We start from the raw sequence: 18448 nt of genomic DNA, 5'->3' as shown, positions 1-18448 counted from the left end.
GGCATTCAAAGTACATCTGTGCAACAAGGTCGTGTTGATCCGGACGGACAACATGACGGCCATGTACTACATTCAGAAGCAGGGAGGCACACACTCTCCGCAGCTGTCTCATCTGGCTCAGAGCATGTGGAAGTGGGCCATTCAGAGGAGCATCTTCCTCATGGCGGAGCATCTCCCAGGCAAGGACAATCAGATGGCGGACCTGCTCAGCAGGCACAGCCACCAAATGCACGAGTGGGAGATACATCCATCAGTACTCCAACCGTACTTCCAAAGGTGGGGTCATCCAGAGATAGACCTGTTCGCCACAAGGGAGAACGCAAAATGCCAAAGCTTCGCCGCCAGGTTCCCACACCCGCAATCGCAGGGCAATGCGATGTGGATGAACTGGTCAGGCAGATTTGCGTACGCTTTTCCCCCAGCACCTCTGATACCGCTGGTGGCACGCAAGCTCAGGCAGCACTCGATGACTCTCATCCTGGTTGCTCCAACGTGGGCTCGCCAACCATGGTACACCACGTTTCTGGAACTTTCTGTGGTACCGCATCAAAGGCTTCATCTCACACCCAGCCTTCTGACGCAGAGCCATGGCGACATTCAGCACCCAGATCCGCAACAGCTCAACCTGGCGATCTGGCTCCTGAAGTCCTAGAGTTTGGCTACCTCAATCTTCCCCCCCGATTGCATGGACATCATTCGGGAGGCAAGAAAGCCCACTACTAGAGCATGTTATGCGGCTAAATGTAAGCGGTTTGTCATTTATTGTGCAAACCACGACATTAACCCGCTGGATGCTTCCATTCAGAACATCATTTGTTACCTGTTCCATCTGTACCAATGCAATTTGGCGTATTCTTCCATCCGCATTCACCTGTCTGCAATGGCCGCATACCTCCAGAATAGGCAACACCTATCACTTTTCAAGGTTCCTGCTATCAAGGCATTTCTGGAAGGACTCAAAAGGGTCATTCCACCGCGGACACCACCAGCCCCAGAATGGAACCTCAATGTGGTTCTTACAAGGCTGATGGGTCCTCCTTTTGAGCCACTGCACTCTTGTGAGCTTCAGTTTCTGACTTGGAAGGTGGCTTTCTTAGTAGCAATTACATCGCTACGGAGAGTTAGTGAGTTACAGGCCCTCACCATCCAAGAACCATTTTTCCAAGTACATGCTAACAGGGTGGTGCTTCGCACTAACCCTAAATTTCTACCCAAGGTTGTATCTCAATTCCACATAAACCAGACAATTGAGTTGCCAGTGTTTTTTCAAAACCCTGAGTCGCTGGCGGAGCGGATGCTCCACACCCTTGACGTTAAAAGAGCCCTAATGTACTACATTGACAGGACAAAGGTTTTTCGAAAGACCAAGCAACTTTTCGTTGCCTTTGCATCACACCACAAGGGTAACGCTATTTCCAAAGCTGGTATCGCTAGGTGGATCGTGAAATGTATTCAGATCTGTTACGCTAAGGCTAAACGCACTCTCACAATTCCACCAAGAGCCCACTCCACCAGAAAGTTGGGGGCCTCTATGGCTTTCCTTGGGAACATTCCCTTAGAGGATATTTGTAGAGCAGCCACATGGTCTACCACACATACTTTTACTAAACATTACTGTGTAGACGTGCACTCTAAACAGCAGGCAGCTGTTGGTCAGGCTGTTCTCAGAACACTTTTTCAAACTGCTGCAGCTGGCACGGGCGGCCGCCAATAATAGGAGGACTGCTATGTATTCTATGCACAGATATGAATTCAGCAGCCCACATGCCTCGAACTGCAAATGCTACTTACCAGTATGCATCTGTTCTTGGCATGTAGGGCTGCTGACATTCATATCGCCCGCCCTCCTCCCCGGCGCCTGGAGCAGCTGCAGTATTCATATATATGCTCATAGCATGGTCATCACTCACATAGTTCACTCCATCTCGGCCAATGGCTAAAAACAATCTGGGGATGGAGGCGATGCCCATGCGCACTGTAGTCCAGGGGAGGAGCCACCTATCTCGTGATACTTCGAAGACTCTTCCAGGACAACAATGTGCAATCATCCGGACCCAACACTAGGCGGCGATCTATGCACAGATATGAATGTCAGCAGCCCTACATGCCAAGAACAGATGCATACTGGTAAGTAGCATTTGCAGCCATTCACATGAGACTTACAGGGCTGCTAAAGGTATTGCCCAATGGGTTTAGAAAGTGATCTGGCTCTGGGTACCTGGATAGCAGGAACCCAATGCTCTTCTGTCAAAATGTCCTCATTTACAGGGCAAAAAGTAGGGGTGACCTAATCAAAAAGGGGCACTTTCCTTCACTCTAGTTCACTATTTGTGCAATTATTAGTTTTGAATGAAGTTCAGCACTTTGCAGTTTTACATTCAATTTTCTAGTGGAGGTTTAAAGTCAACCTGCAGAAAACTGAACACCTCTAGGATTTGCACACTCTGTCTTAATTAGTTTGGATTATTTCTAAAAAGAGCTACTGTTTACAATGTTGTGAAACCAGGAAAAGGCATAGCAATTTTACAAGCTCTGTGCTGCAGGATTTCATTGTTTAACCATTCCTTAAACCATTCAGTTAGCTATTCCACCATTCCCTTAACCATTCCTTTAACTGTTCCCTCAGACCCACTTCCTGGCAGGGGTACTGCTTTGAAATCATTATTAAAAAGCTGACGAATATGCAGGTAGGAGTATCCATCAGGAGATAAAGTTACTTACATTAAGTAATGATTTGTCTTGCGGATAATTACCTACCTGCAGATTCCTCACCAAGCCCACTTGCCTCCCTGTTCTGAAGTATGGTCCTAGGCCCCTTTAAAAAATAAATCTAAAAAAATTAATTTGGATTGTTGCAGAGCTGAGGAAACCCCAATCAATTTGAGGAAGTGTAGTGCCTCTAAGACAAAAAAAAATCGTCCAGACATTGACTTCAGTGCTTTAGGGTGTGTGCTTTATATATGTCCAGTGATGTGTCACTGGCGTTGCTTTTGTTGTAGAGGTTGAGCCAGTGCCACCTGCTTGCATTAGAGAGCTTTGGAAAGGTTTCTGTATGCCATCTGATGCCTGAGGGATATTCACCAGGTGAGTAATCTGCAGGTGTATAAAGTATCCACCAGAAATCTTTTTACCCATGTAAATTGTTTGTCTACTGGCTCCTCCTGTATTTTTTTTTATTTTTAAGTTGGTGGTTGATCTGGCATGATTGATCATTTCAATCATGAGTAAATCTCTCCCTATAACCATTTTTCTCATGACCTACTTTGGATGGAGATTTACTCTCTAAATTATGTTGTTTTTGAGACTAAACAGTATAGATTCCCTGACGCAAAATGTCTGCAAGGCCATAGTTTCATTGTTATACTAAGATTGTATTTCTGGGCACCTAAGCAAATTCACCTGATAAAGACAATTTATTTGATCATAACTAAGAAAATACAAAATGTATTGTGCGCTTAGCATTAGTCTGTATACCTTTGGTAAATTTTCCCCTCCTTTTAGGTGCAACACATTCAACAGATGCGCTTTTCCAAATGTGATGCTTTGTTCATTATGCACCTGCAAACCTGCTGCGAACACGTAGTGAAATAGCTCATGAATGAGTTTGGTCTGGGTGAAGTTTTAGCATCAATTATGTATTTAGAATCTTTGAATAAGTGAATTTTCCAAAGGCCCATGAAGTGTTGATGTTTCGTGCATTAAGTTGTAAGGTAGTTATTAGGTTCAACGTGGTTTTCCACCTTGAAATAGCAGGAAGTGTAGCTATGCAGGCGTACAAAGTAAATACTTCCTCCATTGTATGCATTTTCTTCTGAAGATGACCAAGTAGCAGAAGGGAGAAAACTTTTGCTGAAAAACTAAAACTTAAGAGTTACAAACAGTCTCCATTTTTTTTAAATGGCCCAAATGTGGAAAATGTTTTTAGTTAAAAATCTAATTATTTTCGTATTTGTAAATGCACCAGACCCAGTATTGCATCCCAGGGTGGATATCAAAAATCCCCCCCAAATGTAATGCAATTCCAAAATATTTAGAACTAAAAGTAATTTTTGTGGATAAAAAGAGGGGTTTTGATATGTTTGTGGGGAAAAAATAGGGTTCTGTTTTCTTGTTCTGCTGTAACCCAGGTAGGAAACTGTTACAAAGGCAAACCAATACATAAGAGGAACAAGGTAATGGCAAAGAAGGGTGCAAAAGGAAAAACAAACGTTATGAATGGCAGAGGAGAGAAAAAGCAAAAATAGAAGCTGAGGAAGCAATTGTCTTTGGAAGAGGGGCCCACTCAGAATAGAGCAGTATGAGGGCTTATCTCTCCTTTCGAGCGATTGGGCAAAAAGTGAGAGTGGAAGATGTGGACTGAGCATTGCAGAGGATAGAAGACGCATCGTAAGTGGGCAGTGGGTAAATGGCGAGAGGAAGTGGAAACAGGGAAGGCAGTAGAGTCAAGAAGTTTAACAACAAAAACAGTATTGGGGGAATTTAAAAATGGCTTGCAGAAACATTTTTCGATCTGATTATTTGCAAATTCATCATCGTAAATGGTATTTCTATTGTACAGTTATAGAATTTTGGTTTGACCAAATGTTTTACCAGAACGGTTTTCATCAAACCCATTTTTCACAAACATCATATAATCAGGAGATGCTCTTCAAACTGCCCAATGTGTGAAAAAAAATACTACCATTAAGCTGTTCAGCGTGTTGCTAATTATGTGATTTTCGTAAGTTGGTTGAATACCTGACAAACTGTTTTCTTTAATATGCATTTCTACCCTTTTTAGAGACTTATCATGCAATCAGTTAACTCGTTTGGACGAGTCTGCCTTCGTAGGACTGAGTTCACTGGAAATATTAAACCTGGCAGATAATCGAGTGACACATATAGCAGAGGGTGTTTTCAGAAGCCTTCCTACTCTTCAGACATTGTACGTATGCTCTGCTTATTAAATTGTTGCATGTCTAAAATGTAATGGTCTCTGTCAAATGATTTTACAAGACTTTTTCTGGATCATGTTGTACCAGTGTTAACCACTCAACCTCCAAACCACACGTCTTTTTGACATCCCTTTCATGTTGCATAGACTCGAGTGCAGAACTCCTAATGTATAAATTAATTTGAGTTTTGAAACTTAAATTATATATTTTTTTATTCGTTTGTGGTAAAGAGTGGATTTCTGTTTAGAAGATTTCCAATAATAACTACTAGTTAAAAAACCTCCCTGAGAAACAAAAAAGCAGGACTTGTTGGAAAAGTCAACATATTGATGACTGGAATGTGGACAGGTTTTTAACTGGTAGAGCTAGGTATATGATATATATATTGCAATAGTCACCTAATCCAAAATCCTACATGGCAGTGTCATTTGAATGTCTATAGGAATCTTGGGAGACATATTTGACATTAGTCGAGATAAACAATTTGGACATGTCTGTCCTTCTCATGATGGATTATGCCTTCAGCACTACCACATTCCACTGGATCCCATACTGTGCCAGTTACTGGCTATTGATATGTATGCATAGTCTATATGATTGTTAAGTATGCCGTAATACATTGCATCCATTACAACATGGCTGTTAAATTTTACGTATTCATGTATAGTATGTCCCTTGTTGTTTATTTGAACGGCTATATGCACTGCATTGGGGGAAAATCCACTGACCAAGACTGGAGGGTAGTTGAAACGCGCAATGACATGATGGAATAAATCAACATGTACTGCAAATATTTTGTGTCCTGAAAGGGAAGACCAACTACTGAGACTCGGTAATAGGTCCGCTGGTGGGTGGGGGCCTTGAGCGGTGATAACCCAAAGTCAGGGAGGGATAGGGCAGGAGAGGGACAAGGGAATCTCAATAAATGGAGCAAGCAGCAAGGGTCTTGTCGGTAAGCCGATGGTCAGATGGACTGCATGAAGGTTACGCAGGCTGGGGGCAATCTAAGTAGGCACGTGGAAAGCTAGAGTACCTTGGAAGAGCGGTGAATGTCTTCCTAGGAGAACGCTAATTCTGTGGCAGGGGTGAGTCCTGTTTGAAGGAGAAGGCTGAAGTTAGGGTGGGTCGCTAGGGGAGGTGGAGTGGGTGATAAGGTCACGGTGTAGAACTAACCGGGTGTCTGAAGGATCGTAGCTGGAAGACTCAGGGTAATGGATCCCACGTCGATGCGTGAAGGGAATCTGTGGAAAACAAGGGAGGTGTGGGGTAAGGAACCTGGCAAGGGCAAGGCGGGGTAGGGCACAGAGTCATGAGTAGTCCCGGACAGTGAAGACTAACCTGGACAGCATGACGAAACAGCGCTGAATTGGAGTCACGTAGCCCGATCCCGGGCAGTGATCAGGGTCCTTGGGATTTAATCTGGTGGGAGAGAGAAGGAGAGTGGCCCTTGTCAAGGACAATCGAAGGGAGGGGAGAAAGTACAGAGGATCGCGGAGAGCGATCTGCCGCACTGAACGTACCTCCTACGGCTAGGTAGCTGCTCCAATGAATCCGGGCTGTTCGGGCATAGTCAGAGTAACGCCACGAATGCCGGAACTAACTAGTGTGGAGCAGGGGGCGTGGTCCGGTCGGCTGGGTCGCGTCAGGCGTGAGAGGGGCAGGCGCGGGGGCGTGACTAGTCTCAACGTGAGAATCTGGCAGGGACTGTATGAGAGGTAACGGGTCCGAGTGGTGCATGTAAGGAAGTAGGGAATCCAAGAGTAATGGGGTCCCCAAGGCTTATGAATTAAGACCATCATGTAGATAATGTAATGATTACATAAATTACATTAGGCAAGCTGGAGAAACCCGTAATTGGTGGTACATGGTTACATTTAGGAAAATAGAGCTATTCTGGCGGCAAGGCGGACCTTCTCCAAGTCAGTATATGCATGGAGTTGGCAAAGATTTTAAAAATATTGTTTCTGCCTCTCTTTCTGATAATCTTCTCTTTAGTCTTACCCTAGCCCAGCAGGGCTCTGAGCTGGGCACTCTCATGGGTTATCTTTCTGCTCTGTCTGATTTCCTGCAGCTGCCTGACCAACCCTCTTTATTCAAGTCCCCTATTGTGAATAGGTTCCTGAAAGGGCTTGCACATATGTTTCTCCCAGTGCCCTTCATTATGCCTCAGTGGGATCTGAACCTGGTTCTCACTTACCTCGTGTTTCCTTTGAGCTGCTACATAATTGTTCCCTTCAGTTGCTTACCATAAAGACAGCATTTCTTAAATGGTGACCACATTCCATCTGAGTAAGTCGGTCACACTGCCCACTTTTTATGCTCCTCCACATTAGGTATGATGAACAACTCCATCATCTGGACCCAAAAAGAGCATTGTTCTACCTTGTCCACACAAGTGAGTTCTGGGTGGACGACTAACTAACCATTTCAGGCTGGGTCATTATCTGTTTTAAGATCTACTACACACTGGCTAAAAAGCAGCATCCTGAGGGATTAGAAGCCCATTTCACTGGAGGGAAGGCTGCACCAATGGCATTGGCCCTCTGGGAGGTGCTAATCCTAGACATCTGGCAGGCAGCAACATGGGCTACAATACACGTTTGCTAAACACTACTGCCTGTACAGTTGTGTCCGCAGGGATGGACATTTCACCCGTTCGATCCTGCAGGGCTTTTTTGCCTTGTAATTTGTCTGCAGCCTACCGCCAGGATTGTATGGCTTGGACATCTGTTCAAAGGAAAGAAATCTGCAGCTGGAAGTCTCTACCATATTAACAAGTTACTTATCTTTGATAACGCATTATCTCATAGAGACAATATCTAGCAGCAGATTCCTTGTAGACCCACCCATGCCTTCCCTCTGCGAACACATTTTTAGAGCTAGGGTTGATCCCCTTTTCAGGGCTCAAATTTGTACACACACTGGTCAGCCTAATTCATGGCTCTGTGCTCCTGGAGTGGAAAGTTGTGAAAAGAAACTGACGCCTGCGTGCCTGGGTGGCGCCTATGTAGGTGATCATGATGTCCCATCTTGCTTCAACGCCACATGGAGCCCCCCAATGGTGCGCAGGGTACTGCTCATGCAAAAGTTTCCGGATGCACTCTGACACTTGGGAAATTCAAAGGTAAGCAATCTCGAGCTAGATATTGTCTCTACCAGATAATTTGTCACCGAAGCTAAGTAACTTCTTAAGTCAATGAGGAACATTACTATGGCATTCATGTTTATTGGTGCATTCAGGGTCAACATGCCTTGGTGAAGACCTGCAGGAGCAACCTCATGGAAGGTCTTGTAGACCATCTGCATGCAGTACTTTCTGCATGTGGACGGTAGCACAGATGTCCAAGTTCTAGTCAAGGTATACTGCTTCCATCACATTGCTGTTATTTACGGTAGTCTAGTCAAAACAAATTGTGAATCGATAAAAGATGCAGTGCTGTAGAAGACTACTTACATGAAAGACTGTTCTCCAGCATTGGTATCTTTCAAACAATTGCATGCAATCCACACAGTCTACGTCTGTTACAGCATAAGACTGATCTGCTCCTAATCTATCCAAAATGATAGCTGAGGGTTATTACTGCTGGGCCAGGGGGAGCCTTTGTAATGTTAATCTGAAATTACGGTAAAATAAACAGCAGTTCTTGCGCACTGTCTGCCAGCAGCCCTCATGCATGTGGTTTACTGAGCAGAATCCCAAGTTCGAATGAAGAAAAATCTCATCAGTCACAGTGCCTTGTTAAGTAACTGGTAATGGTATTCTCATTAAAAAATGTGCTAAAAGATAAGTGCTGGAAAATAATACTTGAAAGATGGCTCTTCAGAGTTTATGTATTTAATATAATTAAATGCAACTCACACACTTATTGTAGAAATATTTTATGAGGGTACTGTTTAAAGACGTGTCAAGTTTGTTACTACTGTGGGTTCCAGGCTTGATGTCGAGAATATGGGGAAAAGGTTGTAAATGTATAATAGAAATTTGCAGTTTTAGTCATTTTTATATTTGTTATTTGAAACATCTCTTTCCTACAAGAAGGAATTTATAAGCTCAATATCATGTTTTTGTTACAGGGATTTAAGGAACAATGCAATTTCCTGGGCCATAGAAGATTCAAATGAAGCGTTTGCTGGACTCCAGAAACTAGAAACTTTGTACGTATTTTATGGCACCTAATCTCAGGCAATGAACTGCTTTTGCTCAGTTTTAGGGATTAATAGAACACTAAAACTCTAGTTACTTGTGACAGCTATACCCCCTTTCGATCCTGGTTTCATTTTGCAAGCAATTTAACTCTTCTGGTAACTCCTGTATCAGATTTGTTTGCTTTTCGGTAGTCATTCAATTTGAATCTCAGTTTTATGATGTGGGGAACATTTTAAGCCATTGTCTACTTTCCTTGCTCCATTTCTTTTATTTTGTGGGAAATTGTTATATTTGAGCTAGTTTTGGAAGACATTACTTTTACTGTGTTTGAGATTAGCTTTTGCTTTAGGTAACTTTAGCAAACTTCACTGTCAACTGCATGTCAATTATGGTAGAACAAACTCCTTCATGCCTTTTCGCCAATACCACTCCTTCCCTGAGTTTTCAAGAAGATCAGGACAGACCAGGCCCAAGTCACCCTGGTGGCTCCGGATTAATTATGGAGAGTATGATATTCAGAACTCTTTGGCTTCAGCATATATCCTCTGATCATGCTGGGCCTCCGGTAGGACCTGCTGTGGCAACAACAGGACAGGTTTCTGCACCATGGCCTTTATGCGTTGAGATTGAGGCTACTGCTGAACACCTTCTTCTGTATGAGGTTGATGTCATCTTGGCAGCCAGGCTTCTCTCAACCAAAGCTATGTAACCCTGTCATTTAGACAATTTTGTGGCATGGTGTGGCACATTATTAATTGACCACCTCCAGACCAAGTTATTAGGAACATCATCCTTATAGCTGGTACTTGGTAATTCTTCCTCTTCTTCAGGAATCACATTTAGCTTCCCAGTTTCAGAACTCTTGTTCCCACATTCAGAGCTACTCTTCTGCTTTTCAATACTCTCCTGGATTAGATTATCGTCTTGCTCAGATTTTTCTGCTTCTGAATCCTCTTTTTCTTCTTGAGATTCTTTTTCTAACAGATTTTCACCATTTTCTTGATCTATAGTCACAATTTTCAGATCTTTTTCATTCATTGCCTGATTATTTTGCTCATCATCAGATTCTGGATCTTCAGAATCTCCCTCTGAATCCGAATCAGTTGTTGTATCACTTTCTTCATCAGAATTATCAGGAGGTGATACACAAATGGTGTGACTTGCATGCACCCACCTTTTTAGACCCCTACACTTTACAGCATTTGTTGTTACAAGAATTACTTGTCTTGCCTTCTGCCATCTAGGTACTAAACAGTTTCTCCTTCGATGCACTTTTGTTCTGACCCAATCTCCAGGTAACAAATCATGAGCTTGTTCTTTCTCTTTTGTAATCACATCTGTTCCCACCTGGTGAAATACAGAATTAACTACATCAGAAAGATTCTGCCAGTATTCAATAATTGCACTATCATTAATACTCAAAAGCTTGCCAACTGTAACAAATGCTTGCCTTATAACTCTACCCATTAAAATATCATGGGGACTAAGGCCTGTCTTTTTCTCAGGAGTGCTTCTCAAAAACATTAAAACAAGTGGCAAAGCGTCTGTCCACTTCACTCCTGTAGCTAAACACATTTTTGAAATTCTATATTTGATTGTTCCATTTATCTGCTCTACAATACCTGATGCTTCTGGTCTGTAAGCACAATGTAGCTGCTGCTCAATTCCCAAAGCTTCACAAACCAATTGTAACAATCTGTTTTCAAAATGCGTTCCACGATCACTTTCAGTAATCACCGGAAAACATAACTAGGTATGATCTCCCTCAACAGTAACTTTGCCACAGTGACTGAGTCATTGTGACTAGTTGGGAAAGCTTCCACCCATTTTGAAAACAGGCAAACGAACACAAGCACATACTTGAGCTTATTGTGCTGTGGCATGTCAATGAAATCCATCTGCAATCTGGTGAAAGGACCACCCTCCCGTCCTATGGTTTCCAAACTCACAACAGTTTTCCTGTTTGGATTCATTTATTGGCAGGTCAAGCATCTTTGGCAAAGTGATTCTGCAATAATTCAGAATTTTGGACTAAACCATGTCTCTTTGAATAATCTGATCATGGAATCTCTTCCTAAATGCCCTGGACCATGCACATCCACGCCATGTCAGCAATCATGCAATTTGGCATTACTGGTCTGTCATCTTTGTAAACCCAAACTCCATCTTCCTCTCGCTGTCTGCACTCTGCTTTTAACCATGTGTTTTTCTCTTCATCTGCCTCATCTGGTAATTCTTTTACTCCCTGCCATGTTTCCACTACAGATATTAGCATGAGAGAGTTCAAAATGTGACTTTTGTCTTTTTCCCGATTGATTGAATAATTATTCTTTGCACAATACCTTGCAATTTCATCCGCATAAGCATTACCTTTGGTAATATAGTCCTCACCCTTTTTATGAGCTGCACATTTCACAACAGCAAATTGTTCTGGTAACTGAATGCCATCGATCAATCTTTTGATCAATTTTGCATTTCTGATTGGCCGTCCCGCAGAAGTCAAATAACCCCTTTGAGACCAGAGCTGACCATAGTCATGAAATACGCCATACCCATACTGACTATCAGTCACTATCATAACTTTTTTCCCTTCTGCTCTTTCACAAGCTCGAATTAAACCAACCAACTCTGCAACTTGGGCTGAACGAATACCATCAAGAGGTGAACCCTCTACAACATCTGAGACTGTACATACTGAATATGCTGCTCTCAGAATGCCATTGTCTGTTCTTAGACAGGAACCATCAACAAAGTAAACCAAATCAGATTTAGGCAAAGGAACATCTTTTATATACTGCCGGGGTTTGGTGCAGTAATCTACAACATCCAAGCACTCATGATCAATGTCAATTTCATTATTAACCTCAGTAACAACACCATCCGGTAATAATGTGGAAGGATTTAAATTCACACATCTTGCAATAGAAACATTATCTGATCCCAGTATTGTTTTCTCATATTTAGTCAATCTGTTACTAGTTAAATGCTGAGTTTTGCTTCTGGTAAGAAGAATTTCAACCAAATGAGGTACATACACCTTTACAGGAAATCCCATAATGATTCCCTCACTCTGCTCAAGGCTTATACTTGTTGCAGCCACTGCTTTCAAGCAACCTGGCAAAGCTTTTGCAACAGGGTCCAGAACAGCTGAGAAATAAGCAATTGGCTTTCTCAGTTTTCCATGTCTCTGGATCAAGACTGACAGTGCACAACCTTCCCTTTCACTGCATTACAACTCAAATTCTTTTTCATAATCTGGCATTCCCAAGGCTGGAGCTTCACACAAACTTCTTTTTAACTGTTCAAAAGCCTTTAATTCAGTTTTTGTCAATCTAATTGGATCCTTTATGTCTGCTTTTGTCAGTCTTTGCAGTGGTTTTGCAATCACCGAAAATCCACTAATCCACTGACGACCGTAACCAACCATTCTCAGAAACATTCTGACCTGTCTTTGTGTTGTCGGAGGCTGTATTGCTCGAATCATTTTAATTCTTTCTATAGTCACTTGTCTCGTTCCCTTTGCAATTCTGTGACCAAGATATTTTACCTCTTGTTTGCAAAACTGTAATTTTGCAGGTGATACTTTGTCCTTCATCTGCCAATCGATTTAACCCTTTCGCTGCTGACGACGAGCTCAGCTCCTCATCACCCACGGGTGTCGTGTGCTGATGACGAGCTGAGCTCGTCATGAATAATGGTATTCAAGGATCTGCAGCACAGGGCAAAAATCCCCGCAGCAGCCATGTGGTTAAAAGGGTAATGGTGTCAGTTACACAATTTTCTTGTGTCTTTGCAGCTACAAGTAAGTCATCAATATACTGGACCAATATTGAATTTCCAGGTAAAATCAAATTTTCCAGGGATTTCTTTAATAACCGATTAAAAATAGATGGACTTTCAGTATAACCCTGTGGGATACGACACCATGCTAAAATGCGGTTCTGAAACCTAAACGCAAATATTTGTTGGCTTTCTGGATGCAGTGGAACTGTAAAGAAAGCATTACATAGGTCTATGACTGTATACCATTCTGCATCATGCAGAATCTGATAAAGAATTACCGCAGGGTTTGGAACAATTGGGCAACATGGAACAACAATCTGGTTAATTTTCCTTAAATCCTGAACAATTCTGTAAGTTCCGTTTGGGTTTTTGATACCCATAATCGGTGAATTACATGGGCTGCTCTCAATCTCTTTTAGAACACCTTGAATAATGAATTTCTCAATCACTGGAATGACTCCTTCGAATGTTTCAGCTTTCAGTTTATACTGAGGAACATTCTGGAAATCTATTCCTTGTTTTACAGTAATTTTTACTGGATCCACATGTTTCATGAGACCCATATCATTTCCAGTTAAGTCCCAAATTTCTGGATTGACTGGCCTTTTAAGCTCTTATCCAAATTGTTTTTGTCAAAAGCAGGAAATTATTTACTTTCCTCTTCAACCATCAACATTGTCAATTTGTAAAGACCATCTACTTCTGAAGTTTGTAGCTTAATACCATCCGGTGAGCAATAAATTCTACAGTTCATTTTGCATAGAATATCACGACCTAACAAATTTACAGGACTACTGTTCCACTGTTTATCTTTGTAATTCCCAATCTCAACTTTTACAGGCTCAGTTAGGCTTGTTTTAATCTGCTGATTTGCTACACCTACAACTTGGATGCACTCTCCAGAGAGGAAGGTTTTCAATTTCTACTGATCTAACAGTAGAACGGGTAGCACCTGTGTCCACAAGAAAAGTGACATCAACATCGTTCACTTTACCATTAACGAATGGACCAGCCTGGTCTACCTCAAGAGTGGGTCCAAGCACACACTCTTCCTCCTCTCTCAGGCACCGTCATGAGTAATCTTCTGATAAATCACTCACTTCATTATCTTTCAACCAAAATTGTTGAGTAACATTTGACACATTTGTTTTTGACAAAGAGTTTACCTGATTACCTCCACAGAAACCAGTTTCTGGTGTATACCTTTGAGCATTTACACAGTTTGGAAATGGTGCTTGTGGAATCTGGCCCTGCTGATTCGCTACCTGTCGCTGTAGCTGTCACTGCTGATTTACCTCACTCTGCATCTGTGAATTCAATGAGGTATTTTTAAAATTTCTGGGCGGATTTTTACATTTGCGCTTCCAGTGTCCAATTTCGCCGCAAATAAAACATGGGAGCTTCTATTTTAGCTCTTCAATATTCACATTAAATTTAGGTTTTGTTATTAAAATTATTTTTAAGTTTGCCTTGATTCTGATACACATTTTTATTTTCAAAAGCCATCTGCTCTTGCTCAGCTACCTTCACTTGTGCCCACATAGCCTTTTCCTTAAGGTTTTTCTGTTTGGCATCAATCTCGTCACTGCAATATTTTGCTTTTCTCAGGATATCATCAACTGAAAGTGATTGCCATCCCACGATTCCATGTTTAATCATTTCACTAATTTCAGGTCACAAACCAAAAACAAATCTGTAAATAAAGTGGCTCATATCTTTTTCACTTGATTTTTCATAGCCACTATATTGTTTGAAGACTAACAGTAACCTTTCATAGAATGAATTTACTGACTCTTTTGGCTCTTGATTTGTTCTGTCAATTTTAACCCAATCTACTTCTTTCGGGGGATTTTTTTCTTTCAGCCAATAAATTACTTAATTGTATATTTCCATGACATCCTTCGATGGGGCACCTGTAATTGTGTCTCGAGCAGGTTCTTTGGGCCAAATTACAGAAATTTTGCATTCTGTCCAAAGATCTGATGGGACAACAATGTCAAACTATCCATCCAGATCGATCCACAGAACTTTTGACACTTCAATGAATCTGTCTACCTGACGATACCATTCCACAGGCTTTTCTCTCAGCCTAGGAAAATCATTAGTAAATAACAGAATATCCTGTCTTGACCAAGGGGCATGCACATATCCTCCACCCGCTATTTCCCTCATTGGGAATTCAGAAACTGTTTCACCTCTGACTCTTTTGTCCTGTTCTTTATTCTTTGACCATTTTATTCTCCATTTACCTAATTCACCTAATCTTTTGAGAAAAACTATCAATTCTTTAATATGAATTATTCTTCCAGAAGTATTGATGTTATCAATATCTTTCTCAGAAAAATCCACTATGTAATGTTTCTGCAAATGTTTCTGTTTACTTAAGTCAATGTCTAATTCAGCAGCCATTTCTTCCAGTTGTTCATACCTGTTTTCCGTTTTCCACTGAATGCTTTTGCAAATAAAAAAGTTCATCATCCTGATACAATCTTAAATTGTCAGTACCAATTGTGCCAATAATCAATTCCTCCAAATCGGCTTTTAATTTTGCAACATCAAGCTTTTTAAATTCAGGAGCTTCTGGAGATAATACACTTTGCGTTAAATCTATTTTATATAGGCTTCTTTCTGAAGTAGTTGAATTAGATTCTGCAACAGATGGTGTCTGACAACCTGTTAAGCTTTGATTAAAAGTTACATTTGGCATCATAGATTTTTCCCTATGAATTTCTTAAAGTTCCGAATAAAATTTCTCAGCCACTGTTTGAATTTCTGCATTCAATGGAACTGTCAAAGCTGAATGTCTATTCTCTCCCTGTTCAAAAACTGGTACAACAGGACCAATCATTACTGGTACTGTCACTGCTTCCATGCCTTTTGTTAATTGTTGAATTAAATCTTCTTTTGCTCTATTATAATTTGAAATTTCTGGCATATCGGCAAGTCTTTCTCGGTTTTTCAGAAAATCATTTCTCTGTTCAGGAAAACTGTTTTCTCTGGGTGTACTAGAATTATTTATTGACCCTACTCTTTCAGGTAGTTTTAAAAAATCTGGGTGAACCTTCATCAGCTTCCCTGCACTTGGAGAATTTCCTGTAGAAACTCTCGGGGTGGACTGTGAATCTGCCTGATAAGGTGGCGGTTTGCGTTTAGTAGAATAAATATCTTCTAAAACTGCATCATCTAATTCCTCATCAAGTCTACTTTTCTTTTGTATTTTCTTTTGACCTGGTTCTTCAGTAATCCTTATTCTCACTGGGTACAGACCATCATACATGTCTGCTTTTCTCTAGCGCCTTACTTTGTCCTCATGTGTTTCTCTATTTACAATATATTTTGAGTTTCTAGGTGCTGATCATTTGCTTTCACGTTCTAGTTCCATCATCTCAACTTCCCATTCAACTAAGGCTTCAAATTGTGTAGGTCTAGGCTTTGGCATAAGAGCCATAATTTTTTCTCTCCGGTTTCTCAAAACTTTCATATTAAAAGACCCATCTTCCGGCCAGGATAATACGCCATCATTCTTTGTATAATGTATCCAATTTTCAAACCAAATTATAGTATGATAACCATATTCGCCTTCCATATAGGCTGCGGGTGTTTTGTACTTATGAAGTAATTTTCCACCACGCGTTTCAATTTTCTTGTCCGGCGTAAATAAATTTTTCATTTTCTGAAACCATGAAGGCTTCGTTTTCTCTCGATCGTACCAATAGCTCCTGTTTTTTAAACAAATTTGCTTATTCTTAAAAGATCGTAATATTTTCTTGATGTTCCGCTACTCTGGCCAATCCGTGCGCGAAAGACACCGACAAACCAATCAGGTTAAGATACGTCACCACCTTGCTCAACCAATAGAAATACTGTATTCAGAACAGACCAATCAGCTATCAGCTCGTCACTGTCACGTGAGCCAATCAGTGCGCTTGCTGTGACGTATGCTAGCCAATCACAGCGCGAACCGAATGACGTACACTGCCGCTTCGCTGTGTGTTACTCCGTATACTCACCCCTCCGTCACAAAAACTTTTCACAGCTCCATTTTAAACAATTCTTTTCAATGAACTTCAGTTAGTAACTACAAATAAACAAACAATTTGTCTGTTTCTCTAAAAAGGATAGTTTTTAACAGTCAATCAGAATTCCTTTCACATAAAATAGACAACGCTATTTTCACAAACTCACACATTCAAAACGGAAAAACCCTGATCACTCACACACGAAATCTTGGCAGGACTTTAACCAACCACAGAAATCCACAGACGCTAGGAAGAATAGACGACGCCTACTTACCCTTCGCTCAAGCTCGAATAGTTCTATTACTCTTTTCACAGTTAGTTTTAAAACGGGCTCACCAGGTCCCTATACTTAATGCTACAATTTCATAGACTATCCTCACTATACATTTAACCAGTCACATCTAAAGTCCCTAAACTTGTGTTGTACGTCGGCAACACCTGTGATATATTCTATACCACAATTTTGAAACAGATCAAATGCACTCTGTAACTTCACCTGTCACACTACTCTTTTGCCGGCAACAACCAGGAATTTTTCACACTGCAGGAAAAATCCTTTCGACTACATACAACAAGTGAACAAACTTAACAACATGTTTTAGACATATATCCTATGTAATTAACATGTAACATGTCAGTTACCATAGCAAACAAACTCTGCTACCAGAAGAATTGATCCAGCACCCCTATAGAAATTCTGTCTTAACTACACTATTCACTACCTAATACTCACCATACTATAATATCACCAAAGACCCATGAGACTGAGACAGAAAAATTGAGCAACTGAATCCTATGGCCTAATTAATCAAGCTATCTAAACTTTATATATACATTATATACAACTGCAGTATAACATTCTGACCATTAGTAAAAAATGAAAACAATTAATTAAGCCACATTTGGTCAATGAATCTACTGATGGTAACGACTAGATTAATCAAGACCAGCTTGACGTTTTAAGTCTTTTATTTTTTTAAAGTTAAAGGTTTTTATTTCCAATCACTTTATTAGCTCATTTCAATATTTGCAAACATTTTTTATTAAATCAGTATCTTTTTAATGGCACAAAAGTCTGGCATTTCAAAATTGCTCAAAACCATGAATAAAGCAAACATAAACCTAATTCCCTAATTTAAGCTTTCTGACCTGCAAAGGAAAAGACATTTAAATGCATTAAGCAATCTTGCGTGTCCCAAGAAATCGGACAGCACTCCGCCCTCAGGAACAGTCAGACCCGCTCCTCTCAAAGGGCTTAGTCTTTATACCTTTCTAACTCACTAATCTAACTAAAATGTTATTATTTACTGTCTTTCAGCAACTTGATTGGCTGCTAGTCGTCAGACCATCATGAGGCCACGTTTTCATAACACTAAAACGTCATTGCCATTGTCCTTTCACGTGAAGCGACACCAGCTTCCGTGGTTTGCAACATTTTACTGAGAACAGTTCACAGTTTCCTCCATAGCTCGGCCGATCCGCCGCTTGTCACTTCCTTAGCCTTGGAAAAATAACTTTTCAGAGCACATTTTGCACAATAGTTCTTGTTTAGACTTCAGTTTATT

At 40.9% G+C, this 18448-nt stretch overlaps 1 protein-coding gene across 1 annotated transcript in view; it reads left to right on the top strand.

Moving 5' to 3' along the window:
- Nucleotides 1–18448, top strand: part of LRIG2 (leucine rich repeats and immunoglobulin like domains 2) — a 384256-nt gene that overhangs the window by 166365 nt on the left and 199443 nt on the right. Inside the window, exons 8-9 of the mRNA XM_086923328.1 lie at nt 4781–4924; nt 9009–9089. Of these exons, the coding sequence (XP_086779454.1) occupies nt 4781–4924; nt 9009–9089 (225 nt within the window). The remainder of the gene's footprint in view (nt 1–4780; nt 4925–9008; nt 9090–18448) is intronic.

This window comes from Lissotriton vulgaris, chromosome 5 (genome assembly GCF_964263255.1).
Source record: "Lissotriton vulgaris chromosome 5, aLisVul1.2, whole genome shotgun sequence".
NCBI lineage: Eukaryota > Metazoa > Chordata > Amphibia > Caudata > Salamandridae > Lissotriton > Lissotriton vulgaris.
Note: the sequence above shows the minus strand (reverse complement) of the source record. Positions and strands in the feature narration are given on the sequence as shown.